The sequence below is a fragment of the Cyprinodon tularosa genome, unplaced genomic scaffold, assembly GCF_016077235.1.
Source record: "Cyprinodon tularosa strain WSP-4 unplaced genomic scaffold, ASM1607723v1 ctg344, whole genome shotgun sequence".
Lineage (NCBI taxonomy): Eukaryota > Metazoa > Chordata > Actinopteri > Cyprinodontiformes > Cyprinodontidae > Cyprinodon > Cyprinodon tularosa.
Genome location: NW_024039057.1, coordinates 546,819 through 562,943, shown reverse-complemented (window position 1 = coordinate 562,943; position 16,125 = coordinate 546,819). Strand labels below are relative to the sequence as shown.

The following is a 16,125-nucleotide window of genomic DNA, read 5'->3' as shown; positions in this document are numbered from 1 at the left end:
ATGATTTTTCTAATATTTTCCTCTTGGTAAATTAACAAAAATCAAGAAAAACTCCACAAGTATCGGGTCTTAATGGTACCAGTGTAAGGTTAAAGCGTTATAGTATTGTTTGTTATTTGATGAGTATTGCAAACGTTACGATTAATTCATTTGCAATTAAAATCTTATCAGAATTAATGACCCCTAACTGCAGTACCTCTGTAACCCACTAGGGGTCACAACCCATTCTGTGAGCTTAATTGCTAGATTTTTATTTATCTTAAATAAATAAAACCTAAAGCTTACGTCATGAATTAGTTTATGTTCTTAATAGTAGATCATGTATTTAATTTGGACAGGAAGGTAGTAGGTTAAAAAAAAATAAAAATTAGGGAACAATTTAAAAGCAGAACATATTTTTTTATCAAACTCTTGTGGTAAAGAATTTGATTTCTAACTTCAGCTATAGAAATTATTTATAATCCTTGAAAAATTCCACCTTGTTCTTTTATTTAGAAAAAAAAATGAAACTAAAAAGCTTGAATTATCAAGTTTGGAAACCATAATATTGCAGGATCCTGTGGTACATATTTAAGTAACACCCATTTGATTGATTTTATCCTTTATTTTAAATATCAACCTTTGTATCATGTTGTCAGCAGTTGATAGAGAAAATTGGACGGATGAAGCTCAGTTTCGTATCGTTTTTATTTGGGCTCCCAAAACATGAATTAAGGATTTTCTCATCGATACAGTCTGCTTTGGATCTTAATACAATGGAGTCATTTGGACTGATGCAATAATCAACACTTCTCATCTAAAGTCCTATGTACACACAACTTTAGAGATCTGTATGTTCTGATAGTTAATAACATTTATCATACAGAATAGCGATTGACTAGAACAATCACAAGTTTTTTTTTGTTTTGTTTTAACTTTAGCTGCTATGGTTTCAATGCACATCCACAGCAGTTGTAACATAAGCGTCACCTGTAGCTCAGTAGGTGCAGCCTTCAAATAGCAAATGGAGCCTCGCCGATGCACCCTGTAACGTAAGCAGACCGTGTTTTCCCTTCCTGGGTCGGGTGTAAAAACCTCGACCCGTCTCCTCCCCGATCAGAGGGAGATTTGCTCTTTTATCAAAAATGTTTAAAGACCTGAGATTCTCGTGGAACAAACTGAACGACAAAAATGAATTGTAAACTGTCACAAAGGCAGCGAAATTTCTTTTTTTTTCTTCCTTCCTTCTCTTTTTGTGACTTTAAAAACGTGCACACTTAAAATAACCATCAGCTCATTTAAAATTACATTAAAAGGAATTATTTTTCGGCTGCATTCCCAAAGCAACTCATACGTGGTGTTTTTGTGTTGCGAGGAATTAATACACAGCTCTGTAGTTTGATAGGAATCATCAATAATCAGTGTGATGCAGATAACTTAAGACCGATAAAGTCGCTTTTTAAACTCTATAAAACCTTTCCTAGTTAACACCAGGAGCTCACAGTTACAAGTTCATTCCTTGGGCACTTAGTAAAGAGTCCAGCATGTCGAAAGTGTTTTTGTAGTCAGTGTGTTGGCCGTTGGACAGCAGCATACCGTTTGTCCCATCGTGGCTGTGGAGCTCCATGGCTCTCTGGCCGCCGTCCGATGGGTAGTGAGCCGAGCCCAGTCCTTTGGAGGACCTGCTGCTCTTGGAGTGGTGGTGGTGGTTATGGCCGCCGCCGTCTGCGTGCTGTCTCTTACGGGACGAGCCGGAGGAGCTCCCGTCGTTCAAGTGGCTGCCGGGGGCTCGGACGGAGAACGACGCACCGTCGGCGCTCCCGCTCAGAGAATACGAGTGGCTGTGTTTAGAGTGGCGGTGCCCGCCGTGCTCTTTGTGCTTGTCCTTCCCGGACAGAGTCCCGCCCGGGTCGGATGAAACTTTGATCCTCATTTTAAATTCCTCGCCTGCGGCGGAGCCGTTCTCGGCGTAGCAGGAGGCGAGCCTCGGCTTCTTTGAGCTCGACTTCTCCCTCCTGCCGTCGCCCGACTGGCCGGTTTGTTGCTGCGAGCGTCTCTTGTGGTGGTGGGAGGAGACAGCTGGAGGCGCGTAGATCTCGGCGCCGGGCTCCTCTTTCATGCCGCTCTGCAGGGCCAGCTCCCCCGCCTGTTTCACCCTGTACTTCTCTAGAGTCAAGACTTTTGGCGGCCGGGAGAAAGACGCGACGTTCACGCCCGGCTGCTCGTGCTCGCTGCTGGACCCGGCTGTAGCTTTGTGTTTGACCAGCGTGAAGTCTGAGTGGGCAGGCTGGGAGAACTGGTCGCTGAGCTGCTGGTAGATGGGGTAAGAGGTCGTCATGGAGCTCAGGGCGGACATTTCAGAAGAGTTTGACGTAGAGGCGGAGGGGAAGAAGGAGTTGGTAACACCAGGAAGGCCGTCTAAAGATGTCCCCTGGAAGGCACTCTCCACAGTCGAACCTTCTGTCTTTGGTTTCTTTGCTGCTTGAATGGCCTACAGACAGACAGTTCAGCATTTTTTAAACCAACAACTCTGCAGGAGAAATACTCATGCGGTCGGCTCGTTTCGGACATACCCTCCAGTTTCGTATCCTCTTCAGTTTGCTGGGCGTCCTCTCCAGAATCTGAAGGAACTCATGGGTAAGTTCTGAAAGGAACATATACTGAATTATAATCAAATATTAAACAAGCAAACATTTAATGGACATGGTTTCACGTCCTTTCTACATTTCTAAGTATGAATTTCTAGAGGGCATTTTTTGCAGAGGTCTGGGGTTAAATATGGAAGAAACTGGGAGGATAGAAAACAGATGGATAAAGTGATGGGTAGGATGGAGGATTTAAACCAGGAAAAAAGGGTTAGGTAGACAGATGGACTGGTTTCTTGAAAGATGATGGAAAATACTCCAAATACATCCAGACCTCTGCATACTGCGAAGAAACCCCCGCTTTTTCTACACCTGCTTCCTCTCCCTGCATGAAACAAATGAAACGTCCATTAAACACCAGATCGGGCTCCCAACCTTACCGTCTAGCAGCTGTAGCGTAACGGTGCGGTCCACGTACTCCCACCAGTGCTTCCCATCTGTGGACACCGGGATCTCCCAGTTGGACCACTTACAGGCCAGGTGGATGCAGACGCAAGCTACAACCGTTGGCCTGTACTGCAGGCAGAAGGTGGTGAGGTGCAAACTGCAGGGAGACACACGGCACAGGTACATCAGTCGGCTCAGCAGATCGCTCTCACTTCACAAACACTGCCTAAACTAACAGCATTACAGCTTACCTACTAGAACTGGAACAAGAAAATATATTTCAACAATTTAAGGACTTGGTATGAAATATTTAGGATTAAATCATTGAACCGGATCATTGCAGATAGTATGAACCATTTGATTTGATTTACATCCAGAAGCAGGGGATGTTTTTCTAAAGCAGCACATCTGCTGAGGAAACTTCCTCCTTCTGATGTTTAAGATTCCTGAGCACCGAGTCCTCCTGCCTGCTGGACACGAAGGGATGAGAGGGAATGTTTTTCCTGACTGCTGTTTGATCTATCAGGGACAATTTCACCTCATGAATTCTTAACGCGTGTGAAATTTCTCTCAGCTCGATCATAGTGGGGCGGAGTGACAAAGGATCTGACCTACAGCATTGGGCCGCCTTCGATCGGTAATCGTATCTCAATGTTTCCCCTCCAACTACGTAAAGCTGGGTTCCCATTCTAAACCTATAAAGAACTCAAATTATTTCCTAGATGGCCCGCATTGATCTACACACGTACTGGATAGCATCTTAATGAGACAACAAATTGAGACGTTTCATTTTTTTCTGTGAGCGAACATCTATTCAAAAAGCCGAAGCAATCGTTACCAAAGAGGATCGTTCTGTAACTGAACAATGGCAGAATTATGACCGTTTATACTCTCTGCAATGAGGTAGACGTCGATTTTAAATTAGGAATGGGCCACTACTGCCTGAATTTAAGGCAGCTCTTTTATTTCCTGTCATTCATTGCTGGAGGAACTGATTAATCCAGGTGTGTCTGGCAATTGTTGCTGAGGTCAGGCATGCCTGGATTAATCACTTCATCCAGTTAAAAAAACACAGGAAACAATAGACTTAAATTCAAGTCGTACTGGGGTTTTGCTTAGAGCCCATTACAGCTTTTATCTATATTTGCCATTTATTTCCTGATATGGTGTGTAAACAGTGTTTATATTAAACCATTTTTACCTATTTTAGTTTAAAAAACAAAGATTCAGTTTGATAATTAAAGCAATGTTTGTATAGATGGCAATAAAACAAATAGAAACATCTGGCAGAGCCAATGTTAACAAGACATTCAGGGGCACCCCTGGTAGAGATGAAAGAGACTTCACGTACAATCGTTAATGGCAGGGAATGTTTAGAAAAGCAATCCTTTTTTCTAATTTGGGAAAAGAAAAATTTCTAGCCTGAAAATTTGACATTAGGATTCGGATTTCAATGCACTAAAAAAAAGCACCAAATCAACATCTTAACCAGGGGGGATACTTTGATAAAGCATTTTGATAAATTATCTTTGCATTAAAGCCAGTTAAAACTAAGGTAGAAACAGACACTTTTCATCTACGCTGATTTCCATAATGCTATCAATAATATATACAGAAATTGAAGCTAGTATTTTAACGAAGTAATTATCTTAAAAACTAATTTTACTGTAGTGGTTTAAAGAGATGGTTGAGGCGATAAAGGTTCTTCCTGTTGTTTTAAACACTTTCAATGAAAAGCGTTGCAGTTTAAAGATCTGCTCTGCCTCCCTTCAACAGATATCTCCCAGTACACATGATATCAGAGCTTTTTGCCATTTGGATCTCATTCCTCATTAAATTCAGATTATTCATCCAACATTACATAGCAGTCTGAGCTCTGCTAGGAAATTGTTTAAAAACAGGAAAATATCAGCCTTTTTATCCCTGGGTTCATCTAAGGACATTTAACTGACTTAACTAAATGCATATAACAGTTTATTAAGTTGTCATCTAAATCAAAGAGCCTTAAAGCTACCAAAAATAGCCACAAGATGGCAGTACTAAACTAGCCACCATGATGCCTCTATAAGCAAGGCATTTAGAGAAAAAATATTTGAAGTACATCTCCAAATAGTTTAATCTATAAATCACCTCATACCAATAAAAATTGCAAATATGCAGAGTTGGCAAGTCCTAACCTCTGGGTAGAGGTTTAAAATGCAAAGGGAAGAACTAGAAGCAGGGGAGGCAATAGAATATAGATCAAAACTCCAGCCAGTGAAAGATGGAGGAAGATTCTCTAACTGATGCTAACATGCTATGTCTTCATCCACACCAAAAAAACTTTTTTTTTTTTATTTGGACTTTGCAGCTTCAAAACATAGAATACCAAAAGATCATTTTGTAGATCTGCATCCCTCTGACCCCCAGCGCATGTTATCCTGCCCTAAACCACATCATCAACATTCAGGTGCAAGACGAGGGAGGTTAGCATACATGGAAGCTATGCTATCAGCTGATTAACAGCTTGATTGGCTTCAATCTGGCTTTTTGTCTCCGACGCCAGTTTCTTCTTAATTTGCATTTTGATAAAGCAGGATAAGATGCTCATATTTATAATCAACATTAAAACTATTTATTTGTTCATTTAAAAACAGTTTTTTTTAATTGCAAAACGTTCAGTTAACTTAGGTTTGAATCAAATTATTTTAGTATTTCCTCAACTTTAATTACAACAAATATTTTTTAGCGTGCAATTATTTTTTTATTTTTTGCTGTGAAATAAAATGTAAAACTGATGAAAAAAAAAGATGAAAAGAACTGAACTGTACTTACCAAGAAACTTTATAAGTTAAAGAATCTTTAGTGGCAAGCTATGTTCAGGCTACCGTTTGTGTTTTGTTTGTTTTTTTTAGACATGTGCACTCCGTACCAAACAACCCTGAGAGGTAAACAGCACCACTACACTCCGCATTGTGCATTGAACCCCTATGTGCCAACACTGAGCCCTTGTACAATACACCGCACACAGCAGCCTGGCCGGTACTTCCCGTCATCCGGGCGTTCCCGGGGCCCAGGCTGCATGCAGGGCATTGGGCACAGGGAGGGGGACCCTGCAGGACAGGAAGCTATAGTGTGCCATTACAGTGCAAGAATGGGAACAGGATAATAACCTGTTGGTAGCCATGAAATAGGAAGTCTGTGCCAAATCCTTGCTTGCTGTAAAAGAAAAAGAAAAAAACATTTTAGTCCTCGTTTAAAACATACAAGATATAATTGAGCCAAAAAAAGTAAATATCTTGGTTAAATAATTTAAAAACAGATTTACTGCAAATGTTTGCAAGGGGAAAAAAAGCAATACCTCGCACTAGCTGGGAACACCTCACAACATCTGTGTGAGGATGATCAACTGTAATTTCAAAACCTGCAGCACACGGAAGAAGAAGAACAAACAGCCCATGTGAAAAATCAAACAATAACTCAGCATTAAAAAACTACATTTTACTGGAAATCAAACAAAGTAGAGCAGAAACAATCAGATTAACCATGATTAATTGCTTATTGAAACAATCGTCAATTGTCAGTTAATAATAAGTATATATCATAATAAGTTTGTATTATTTCGATAATTTTTTTCAAGGCTATATTTAATTTTCGATTAAAATCAATACTTTCATTATGTTGTAATTCTGAGACAGAAATCTATAGGCTTGTTTCCATAGCAACAAGATTTGACTTCCTCGTGTAAATAATTTTTAATTGTAAAGTTTCACTATACAATGCTTTATTCTTATCTCAACATCTGTAATTTGAAATGTATAAGAATTAAAATTAATATAAGGAAATTTCTTGATTTCCAATAGCAATAGCTAATCCTGACATTATAACAGTATGATTCAGTCCCTTATTGCTTATTTTCACAAAATAACCCTGAAACAATTAATCGGATTAATTGTGATTAATGACTTATTAAAATAATCATCGACTAATTTAGTAATTGATTGTTAACTGAAGTATAGAGACTCTAAAACATGCCTTCAGCTGACAGTGACACACCTAAAGCAGCAAGTATACCCAAAAATAAAAAAATCTATATAATCTATAATACATCTTGTTCATTTGTCAATATGCTCTATCCAGAATGCCTCAAGTTGAAAGGTTTTACTTTCACCTGGTTTAATTTCACAAAAAGTCCTCTACAAGGAACCCTTTGCTAAATAATCGACAGGTTAATCGATTTGGAAAATAATCATTAGCTGCAGCCATAAAGCAAAGCGGAAGATTTCTTACCCAGCGTTTGCAGCACTATTGTTTCTAGGGCTACAAGCTCTTGTGCCAGCAGTTGGAACGCCTAAAAAAAATAAACAAACAAAGGTAAAGTACCTCTCAGCAATTTCCTGGAATCTGCCGTATTACTAACCTACTGCAAAACAGAGTCAGTGTGCAAAGTAATACAACCTTAGAAATGAGGAATCTGGTTCACCATGATCACTCATTGAAAAAAAGATTCTTGATATTAGACATTCAGTCTTTACAACTTAATTTAAAGCATTAAGATTAGGATTTCTTACACATTTGGTACCAAACTACATATAAAAGCAAACCTGATCTGCGGGTACTGAGATACACCCAAGCAACGGTTACATCTCCTGCTACATGGATGTTCACAATTTAATAAGCTAAATTTGAGGCTTTTTTTTTTTTTTTTTTTTTCCCAGATGCACGTAAATGGTGTTTTTGCATCACTTTGTGATCATTTCCCCCATGTAGCTCTCTTTAGTTAAATGACCATTAATTACAGTGAGACAGTTTAACCTGGAGTTCAGGATTTTCCTCACATTTGCATCCGCTCCTTGCAGCATGCAACCAAAGCTGAACGGTAATCAGATTTTCTACCAAAGAAGCCAGCCAGCCCTGGTTAGATATTTCTAAAAACAAAGTAGATGAATGCGTTGTTTGAAGAAAGCCAACATTGATGGTTTATTAAAATTTAAAAACAATCTGGAACAGCATACATGAGTAGCTGTTTTTGCCTAAATACGGTTAACATTTTCCACTTTTTGGCCTTTTTTCTTTCTTAATTCTGGGCATTAATGTGCACCCTTACGACAGAGTATTAGGGCCAGGCTAGGGATTTTTTACTTCCGTTTCAGGAATAAAGTCATAACATTAGGAGAATAAAGTCGTAACATTGCGAGAATAAAGTCGTAACAATGCGAGAATAAAGTCATAACATTAGGAGAATAAAGTCGTAACATTAGGAGAATAAAGTCATAACATTAGGAGAATAAAGTCGTGACATTAGGAGAATAAAGTCGTAACTTTGCGAGAATAAAGTCATAACATTAGGAGAATAAAGTCGTAACATTGCGAGAATAAAGTCATAACATTAGGAGAATAAAGTCATAACATTACGAGAATAAAGTCGTAACATTAGGAGAATAAAGTCCTAACATTGCGAGAATAAAGTCATAACATTAGGAGAATAAAGTCGTAACATTGCAAGAATAAAGTCGTAACATTAGGAGAATAAAGTCATAACATTACGAGAATAAAGTCGTAACATTAGGAGAATAAAGTCGTAACATTAGGAGAACAAAGTCGTAACAATGCGAGAATAAAGTCATAACATTAGGAGAATAAAGTCGTAACATTAGGAGAATAAAGTCATAACATTAGGAGAATAAAGTCGTGACATTAGGAGAATAAAGTCGTAACTTTGCGAGAATAAAGTCATAACATTAGGAGAATAAAGTCGTAACATTGCGAGAATAAAGTCATAACATTAGGAGAATAAAGTCATAACATTACGAGAATAAAGTCGTGACATTAGGAGAATAAAGTCGTAACTTTGCGAGAATAAAGTCATAACATTAGGAGAATAAAGTCGTAACATTGCGAGAATAAAGTCATAACATTAGGAGAATAAAGTCATAACATTACGAGAATAAAGTCGTAACATTAGGAGAATAAAGTCCTAACATTGCGAGAATAAAGTCATAACATTAGGAGAATAAAGTCGTAACATTGCAAGAATAAAGTCGTAACATTAGGAGAATAAAGTCATAACATTACGAGAATAAAGTCGTAACATTAGGAGAATAAAGTCGTAACATTAGGAGAACAAAGTCGTAACATTAGGAGAATAAAGTCGTAACATTGCGAGAATAAAGTCATAACATTAGGAGAATAAAGTCGTAACATTAGGAGAATAAAGTCGTAACATTAGGAGAATAAAGTCGTAACATTGCGAGAATAAAGTCGTAACAATGCGAGAATAAAGTCATAACATTAGGAGAATAAAGTCGTAACATTAGGAGAATAAAGTCATAACATTAGGAGAATAAAGTCGTGACATTAGGAGAATAAAGTCGTAACTTTGCGAGAATAAAGTCATAACATTAGGAGAATAAAGTCGTAACATTGCGAGAATAAAGTCATAACATTAGGAGAATAAAGTCATAACATTACGAGAATAAAGTCGTAACATTAGGAGAATAAAGTCCTAACATTGCGAGAATAAAGTCATAACATTAGGAGAATAAAGTCGTAACATTGCAAGAATAAAGTCGTAAAATTAGGAGAATAAAGTCATAACATTACGAGAATAAAGTCGTAACATTAGGAGAATAAAGTTGTAACATTAGGAGAACAAAGTCGTAACAATGCGAGAATAAAGTCATAACATTAGGAGAATAAAGTCGTAACATTAGGAGAATAAAGTCATAACATTAGGAGAATAAAGTCGTGACATTAGGAGAATAAAGTCGTAACTTTGCGAGAATAAAGTCATAACATTAGGAGAATAAAGTCGTAACATTGCGAGAATAAAGTCATAACATTAGGAGAATAAAGTCATAACATTACGAGAATAAAGTCGTGACATTAGGAGAATAAAGTCGTAACTTTGCGAGAATAAAGTCATAACATTAGGAGAATAAAGTCGTAACATTGCGAGAATAAAGTCATAACATTAGGAGAATAAAGTCATAACATTACGAGAATAAAGTCGTAACATTAGGAGAATAAAGTCCTAACATTGCGAGAATAAAGTCATAACATTAGGAGAATAAAGTCGTAACATTGCAAGAATAAAGTCGTAACATTAGGAGAATAAAGTCATAACATTACGAGAATAAAGTCGTAACATTAGGAGAATAAAGTCGTAACATTAGGAGAACAAAGTCGTAACATTAGGAGAATAAAGTCGTAACATTGCGAGAATAAAGTCATAACATTAGGAGAATAAAGTCGTAACATTAGGAGAATAAAGTCGTAACATTAGGAGAATAAAGTCGTAACATTGCGAGAATAAAGTCATAACATTAGGAGAATAAAGTCGTAACATTAGGAGAATAAAGTCGTAACATTGCGAGAATAAAGTCATAACATTAGGAGAATAAAGTCGTAACATTAGGAGAATAAAGTCGTAACATTGCGAGAATAAAGTCATAACATTAGGAGAATAAAGTCGTAACATTACAAGAATAAAGTCGTAACATTAAGAGAATTAAATCATCATACCACAACCCGTTTCAGAAAGAAACCTTCACGCTCCGACCAGCAGATGATGGCCGACGAGCGCCACCAAACAGCAACCAGAGTCCACTTTGACCTACTGCCCAATTTGATGCTGGTGTGCTAAAAGATTTTATTTTTCAAACGGATGCCAAAGTATAACTTCACATAATGCTCCACATTCCTAATTTTAGGGAAGAAAGTGCTTCTTGGAGGAGTTGTCATAGAATACAACTTGTTTCTCATAATTTTAGGGCTTTATTCTCTTAATATTACGACTTTTTTCTCGTAATTTTATGACTATTCTCGTTGCGACTTTATTCTCGAAACAGAAGAAAAAGAAATCTCTAGCCTGGCCCTAATACTATGTTTTAGCACCATAACTCATTAAAATGAAAAGAATCTGTTTCCAAAAATAAGAGCAAAATATAATAGTTTGACTAATAACTTTGAGTCTCAATGCTGGTTACCCAGGTGATGACTGCAATGTAATGTACTGTAGCATTTTTGTCATCGTTTGTCTCTGTTTAAATAAATAAACAGCGTGCAATATATGTTCACCCCAGAAAGGAACATTTGGATTCTACCAGGTCATAGCACATGTGCTAATTTCCGCCTGTATTCCCTAAGCATGTTAATGTTAGAAAATAAAACATGCACCACAATAAAATAACGTATTCCTGCATTTCCCACAACAGCATTAAATCACTGCATACTACATATTTATTCATTTGCAGTCCTAACTCAGTCATTTTCAATCTGGTGTTAAAAGAAGGCTCTGTGAAATTATAATAATATAACTATATTGATCTCACTTTAGAGAAATTTACCTCTGCATTTAACTCGGGATGGGAATCGGAAAAACCCGGTTCCTTCCTGTTCAGAACCGGTACCATGTGTTCCAATCCCATGGCACCGTTTGTCAGCTCGCTTAACGATTTTCTTATTGATTCCAGGCAGCACCAGAGCCTAGCGCTGGGCAGCGCGACTTAATTCACGTTTTCTACGCAAGTTACGCACACGGCAATCAGTAAGCAAGTACGACGTGACCAAGCATGAGTCTAGAAAAGCGAAACTAAAAGTTTGGCTTCATTTTAAGGAAGAGAAAGATTTGCAATCATTGCAAAGCGGCAGCTACATCCGTGGGAGGAAATACATCTAACATGCAGAAATACCTGCGCACACAACATGGCATACATTTTAACGAATACTGTGTTTTTGATGCTTCCAGACAATAGCTAAAGTTACGACCAGCATGGAAGGCAACTCTGGTGGTAAGTAGCTAGTTTTATACCACTGGCTGTGCTTAATGTGGTTCCTAGTAAATCATATGCCATTTCTGGAAATAAACCAGTTTCCTACCTCTCTTTGGGGTTATTAAACATGCTACGAAGGTGACGCTCGTTTATTTAAATCAGGGGGAGATGAGTTTATTTCCCGAAATTGTACAGTAATGCTTTTTCATTAAACGGATGCCTTCTCCATTAGATTTAGATGACTGTGACGAGATGGGTAGCCTGACTTGAGTGGCAGCTCCCGTTCACTGCCTTCTGTTTTCGCCGAGGCAGACAGAAATAGAATGTCCCAGGCGAAGGTAGACGAATGTCACCATGCACTTACCAAGTTCATTGTTTCACAGAATCGATAAGGGTATCAGAATCGTGAAAATCTTATCAATTGCCAACCCTACAGAGCAGCGGGTTGCCCCTGTACGGTGCCCTGTTAACCCAGAGTGGCAGTCTGCGGGGATAGAACCAGGTACTTCCAACCTTCTCAGAGCACAAGTGCACTGTTCTAACAACTAGGCCAACACTCCTCACAGTGTTTACAACCGAAAACTTTCACTCTACACTGCTTTTCCTGAGAAGAGATCACTCCAGACAAACTCTTTAAATTACATTTTTGATTTAAAAAAATTTAAAAAGTGAGATTTTGTAATTATGAACCAGTCTATTAATAACATGTTCATTATATAGATTTAACAATTTGATTGATTCCAATTACCAGTTCTGAGTCTAACCTTCATTTATTTAAAAAGCAACCCAAAATATACATAAAATAAGGTGGGAGATCTAACCAGAACCCCAATCAATCCTTCACTTTGAGATCACTTACACTGCTTTTAGTGTCAGGGACAGGATCTTGTGGGTTAATGAAGGCATGGGCTATTTTAATGACGTGCTCCAGCTTCCTGGGCTGCTCCTCCACTTTAGCTGCCAGGAATAAGGTGGTCTGGGAAATTATCTATAAAACGAGGCAGGAAACTGTTAGTTTAACACCGTGGGAGGCCGATTTAAAGGGATAACTGCGTGTATACTTACATTTCTATTGAATTTGGTGAAGGAGTTGATCATATAAAACCTATGCATATAAACTATAGCGGTGTTAATTATTAGTTGAGATCTGTTGAAAGAGTCAAGGAAGAAATGCGAGTAACGTGTAAGAAAGCAAAGCTAGCAGCGATTAGCCAGAAATTTGGGGCTCTAACAAACGACTGAGCTATAGAAAATGATATCAATGTGAAAATTAATCTCAGCTTTGATCTTCTGGTGGATTATATGTCTGTTTCTGGTGAAATGTTGGGTGTTCATGACAAATACAAACCGTGTCGGCGCTAACAATAGAAATTGAACCAGGCTAAACAATAGCTAAGCTAACTACAGGCCCTTGCAGCTTCCGTAGCGCAAAAGCATCAAGCTAACCGGCAATAACTACTACGTTTTAGTTGTAAATGTTTTTTTATGTTTGAGGGAGAGTTAAGTTTGGCGAAAAAATAAATAAGACTCGGTCTGAGCTCACGGCAACCGCCTCTAACCGGTTAGCCGCTGCCCTGACAAAGGATACACGTTGAGCCTCTGGCCGATGTCCTGGATTAAATTGGCGGCCTGCTGCCTGTAGGAGAGCTCTCTGTCCGCCTCTATCCCGCAGCGACGAGACGGTGTGTTTTCCAGCTGCTCCCGGGTAAACAGCCATTTCGTAGAGGGTCCCCGGTGCACCGCCATTACGCTCCCACGGCCAAGCCCGACGGCTTTAGCACCGGGAGGGGAGCGAGGCGACCGGAGCACCGGAATGACGAAACGAGAAGCGGAGTGTGAAGCCGGGGGGAGGAAAATACAGCAGCGCCCCCTGTGGTCGGAGGAGCAACTTACAAGAAGCAAACAAAATTAAAGCAGGCAAATATATATACATTTCTCTGAATATTGCAGCATAATCTGGGCATAAATCATACTGAATATTACTTTAAAAGCTGATGAAATAAACTAATAGGTATTTATGATTTCAGATTTCACAAAAAAATGAAAATTTTTACAAAGGGAAACACTATGCTCTCTTTTGTATTATAATAATAATAATTTTTCACCAATATGTAAAATGAGAAATGTAGAGGTTGACTGTCTGCTGACTCAGTGTCACATCAGGCATATCATATGGCCAAAGCATAACTTTTAAATCTTTTAAATGTTACGTACAATGATAATATTCTATGTGAGTTTGATTTTTTTCTCCGAACTTTATATATTGATTGATTGATTGACTTTATTGACCTCACAGTTGAGAAATGTACTCGTTACATCAACTCAATAGTCAAAAAGAAGGTGCCAAAGGGAGGAAAAGGTGCATGGGGTATATACAGTATATAAAGTGTGTCCATATATATATATATATATATATATATATATATATATATCTTCCTCACCCTCTGCGGTCAGTCTACCTTTTTTCCTCCAAGCTCGGGTCCTCTTCCAGAGGCCTGGGAGCTTGAGGGTTATGCGCAGTATCTTTGCTGAAGTCTCTTATTTAATTTAGCAGGATTATTATACAGGGTTATGCACAGGATATTCAATGGGTATTTAGTTATTGCACTGAGCATCAGATATAAAAATTGGGTTATTGCACAGGGTACAAAATAGGACTTGCACATTAGATATTGCACAAGTTGTTGCCGTGATAGTGTCGCATTGTAGGGTTTGATGAATTACCTTTTTGAGACTTTACATAAATTGTACATTTACTTGTAAATGTGTATAGTAAAGAGAAAGGCCAATTGTGATACGAGTACAATGCCTTAGTAATAAACACTAAACCTAAATAATAATAACTTAATAAAATAAATAGAAAAAATTAAGTAGCACAAAAAACACCAACCATGAACCAGAAAATGTGTCTGATTTGATAACAATCTCCAGAAGAAATTAAAATAGAAGAAATTGAAATCTCCACTTTTTTCTTTCTTCCCTCTTCTCCCCCCTTATTCACTCCTCCCTTCCTGAGTTTGAATTTTTTAATTTAATATAGAATCTAATTAACTTTCCAGTTATACAGCGTAGTATTGAAGCCCACCTGACTCTTCAAGTCATACCTTATTACATTTTTATTGAGGTTGTCTCTTCATTTAAAACTTTAGGTCCAGTGATTTTTACTTTAATTCAGACACATATTGCTACTGAATTCTGACTAAGCCTTTTTTGAAGCATTACAAACTACTTTGGATTTCCCTTTACACATTTAAAATTGCATGCTCATGGGAACTAGTGTTGCAAAAAATTTACTCAAAATTAATGGAAATTATCCTTAGTGGCATCTTAAAAAAATAGCTCGATCAATTCCTGTTTATTATGCATTTTTAAAAACTGTGTAAAAAAGCTCTGATGAAGGACCAAAAGGTCACATTAAAATGAAATGTTGCACTGATGAATGGATTATTTTTAGCTTCCAGCACTTTTACCAGTATGTGTTTAGGATGAGTAGTGGAAAAACACTGTGGACAGTTTTCTGGAGGATTATTAACATAGAAAAAGACTGAACAGAACTTTTATATTGATTGGTAGCCTTTTTTAACGTGGACCTTAAAAAGCATGTCTATGAGCTGCAAACAAAGCACAATTTCAAGTTAGTTGGCTTTTCTAGAAATGTGGTCACATCATCTGAAATACTTAGCTTCTCCGCTAGATGGAGCTATATACAAAGAGATATAAGCAGCACAAACAGACAAACTGGACTTTTAAATGGCTTTCACCTGCAAAAAAACAAGAAAGACTTGAAAGAATACACCGTTTTTATTTTTAATATTCGTATTTCTTCCTACCATAATGAAAATTCACTTTATTAGGGATAAATATTGGTCTAAAATACAACTTTATATTTCAAGCAGTGATACAGGTTTAGATTTTATTCAAATAAAAGTCCAGTACGTATTTTATCTGAATTAGAAGCAGAATAAAAGTTAATATTTCAGCATAGCGTTAATTATAGCTACAGAGAAATGACTTTCTAAAAACATTTAACCCATATGACCTAATATGGGCAGTAAATCAATTATTCTAAATACATGTCATGTGATTCTGTGTCCAAAGAAATGTTTATAGAAATCTATTTTCAGAACACAATGGAAAGTTTCCCACCACAAAAAATAATTTTGTTACGCTACCAAGAAGAAGAAAAACCTCTTTTATGTTTTTGCAGCGCGCCTGACATCTGTGCAACGGCTCCATCAATAAAGACGCGCGCGCTCAGACCTCACGGGACAGATGTTCTCCTCGCGGAAGAGCAGCAGCTGGTGGAGATATGGCCATGTCTGCTAATTAGAGAGCAGGCGAGACCGCTTCACTAAACTGCC

At 37.8% G+C, this 16,125-nt stretch overlaps 1 protein-coding gene across 1 annotated transcript; it reads right to left on the bottom strand.

Annotated features, from left to right (window-relative positions):
* Nucleotides 1–671: 671 nt before the first annotated feature.
* Nucleotides 672–13,614, bottom strand: ccnt2b (cyclin T2b). The gene is made up of 9 exons (XM_038294772.1): nucleotides 13,353–13,614; nucleotides 12,830–12,911; nucleotides 12,624–12,752; nucleotides 7,281–7,341; nucleotides 6,352–6,414; nucleotides 6,164–6,209; nucleotides 3,005–3,168; nucleotides 2,553–2,623; nucleotides 672–2,470 (listed from the first exon to the last, which is right to left on the bottom strand). The coding sequence occupies exons 1-9, from the start codon at nucleotides 13,508–13,510 to the stop codon at nucleotides 1,484–1,486; spliced, it is 1,761 nt and encodes a 586-aa protein (XP_038150700.1). The 5' UTR covers nucleotides 13,511–13,614; the 3' UTR covers nucleotides 672–1,483.
* Between the last annotated feature and the right edge of the window lie 2,511 nt (nucleotides 13,615–16,125).

Bases quoted from the DNA above. Each gene is read 5' to 3' on its own strand.
- ccnt2b (XM_038294772.1), bottom strand. From the start codon at position 13,510: ATGGCGGTGCACCGGGGACCCTCTACGAAATGGCTGTTTACCCGGGAG. The intron at 6,415-7,280 runs GTAAGAAATCTT...CGTGTGCTGCAG, and splicing joins AATAGTGCTGCAAACGCTGG to GTTTTGAAATTACAGTTGAT. The intron at 2,624-3,004 runs GTAAGGTTGGGA...TGTTCCTTTCAG, and splicing joins TACGCTACAGCTGCTAGACG to AACTTACCCATGAGTTCCTT.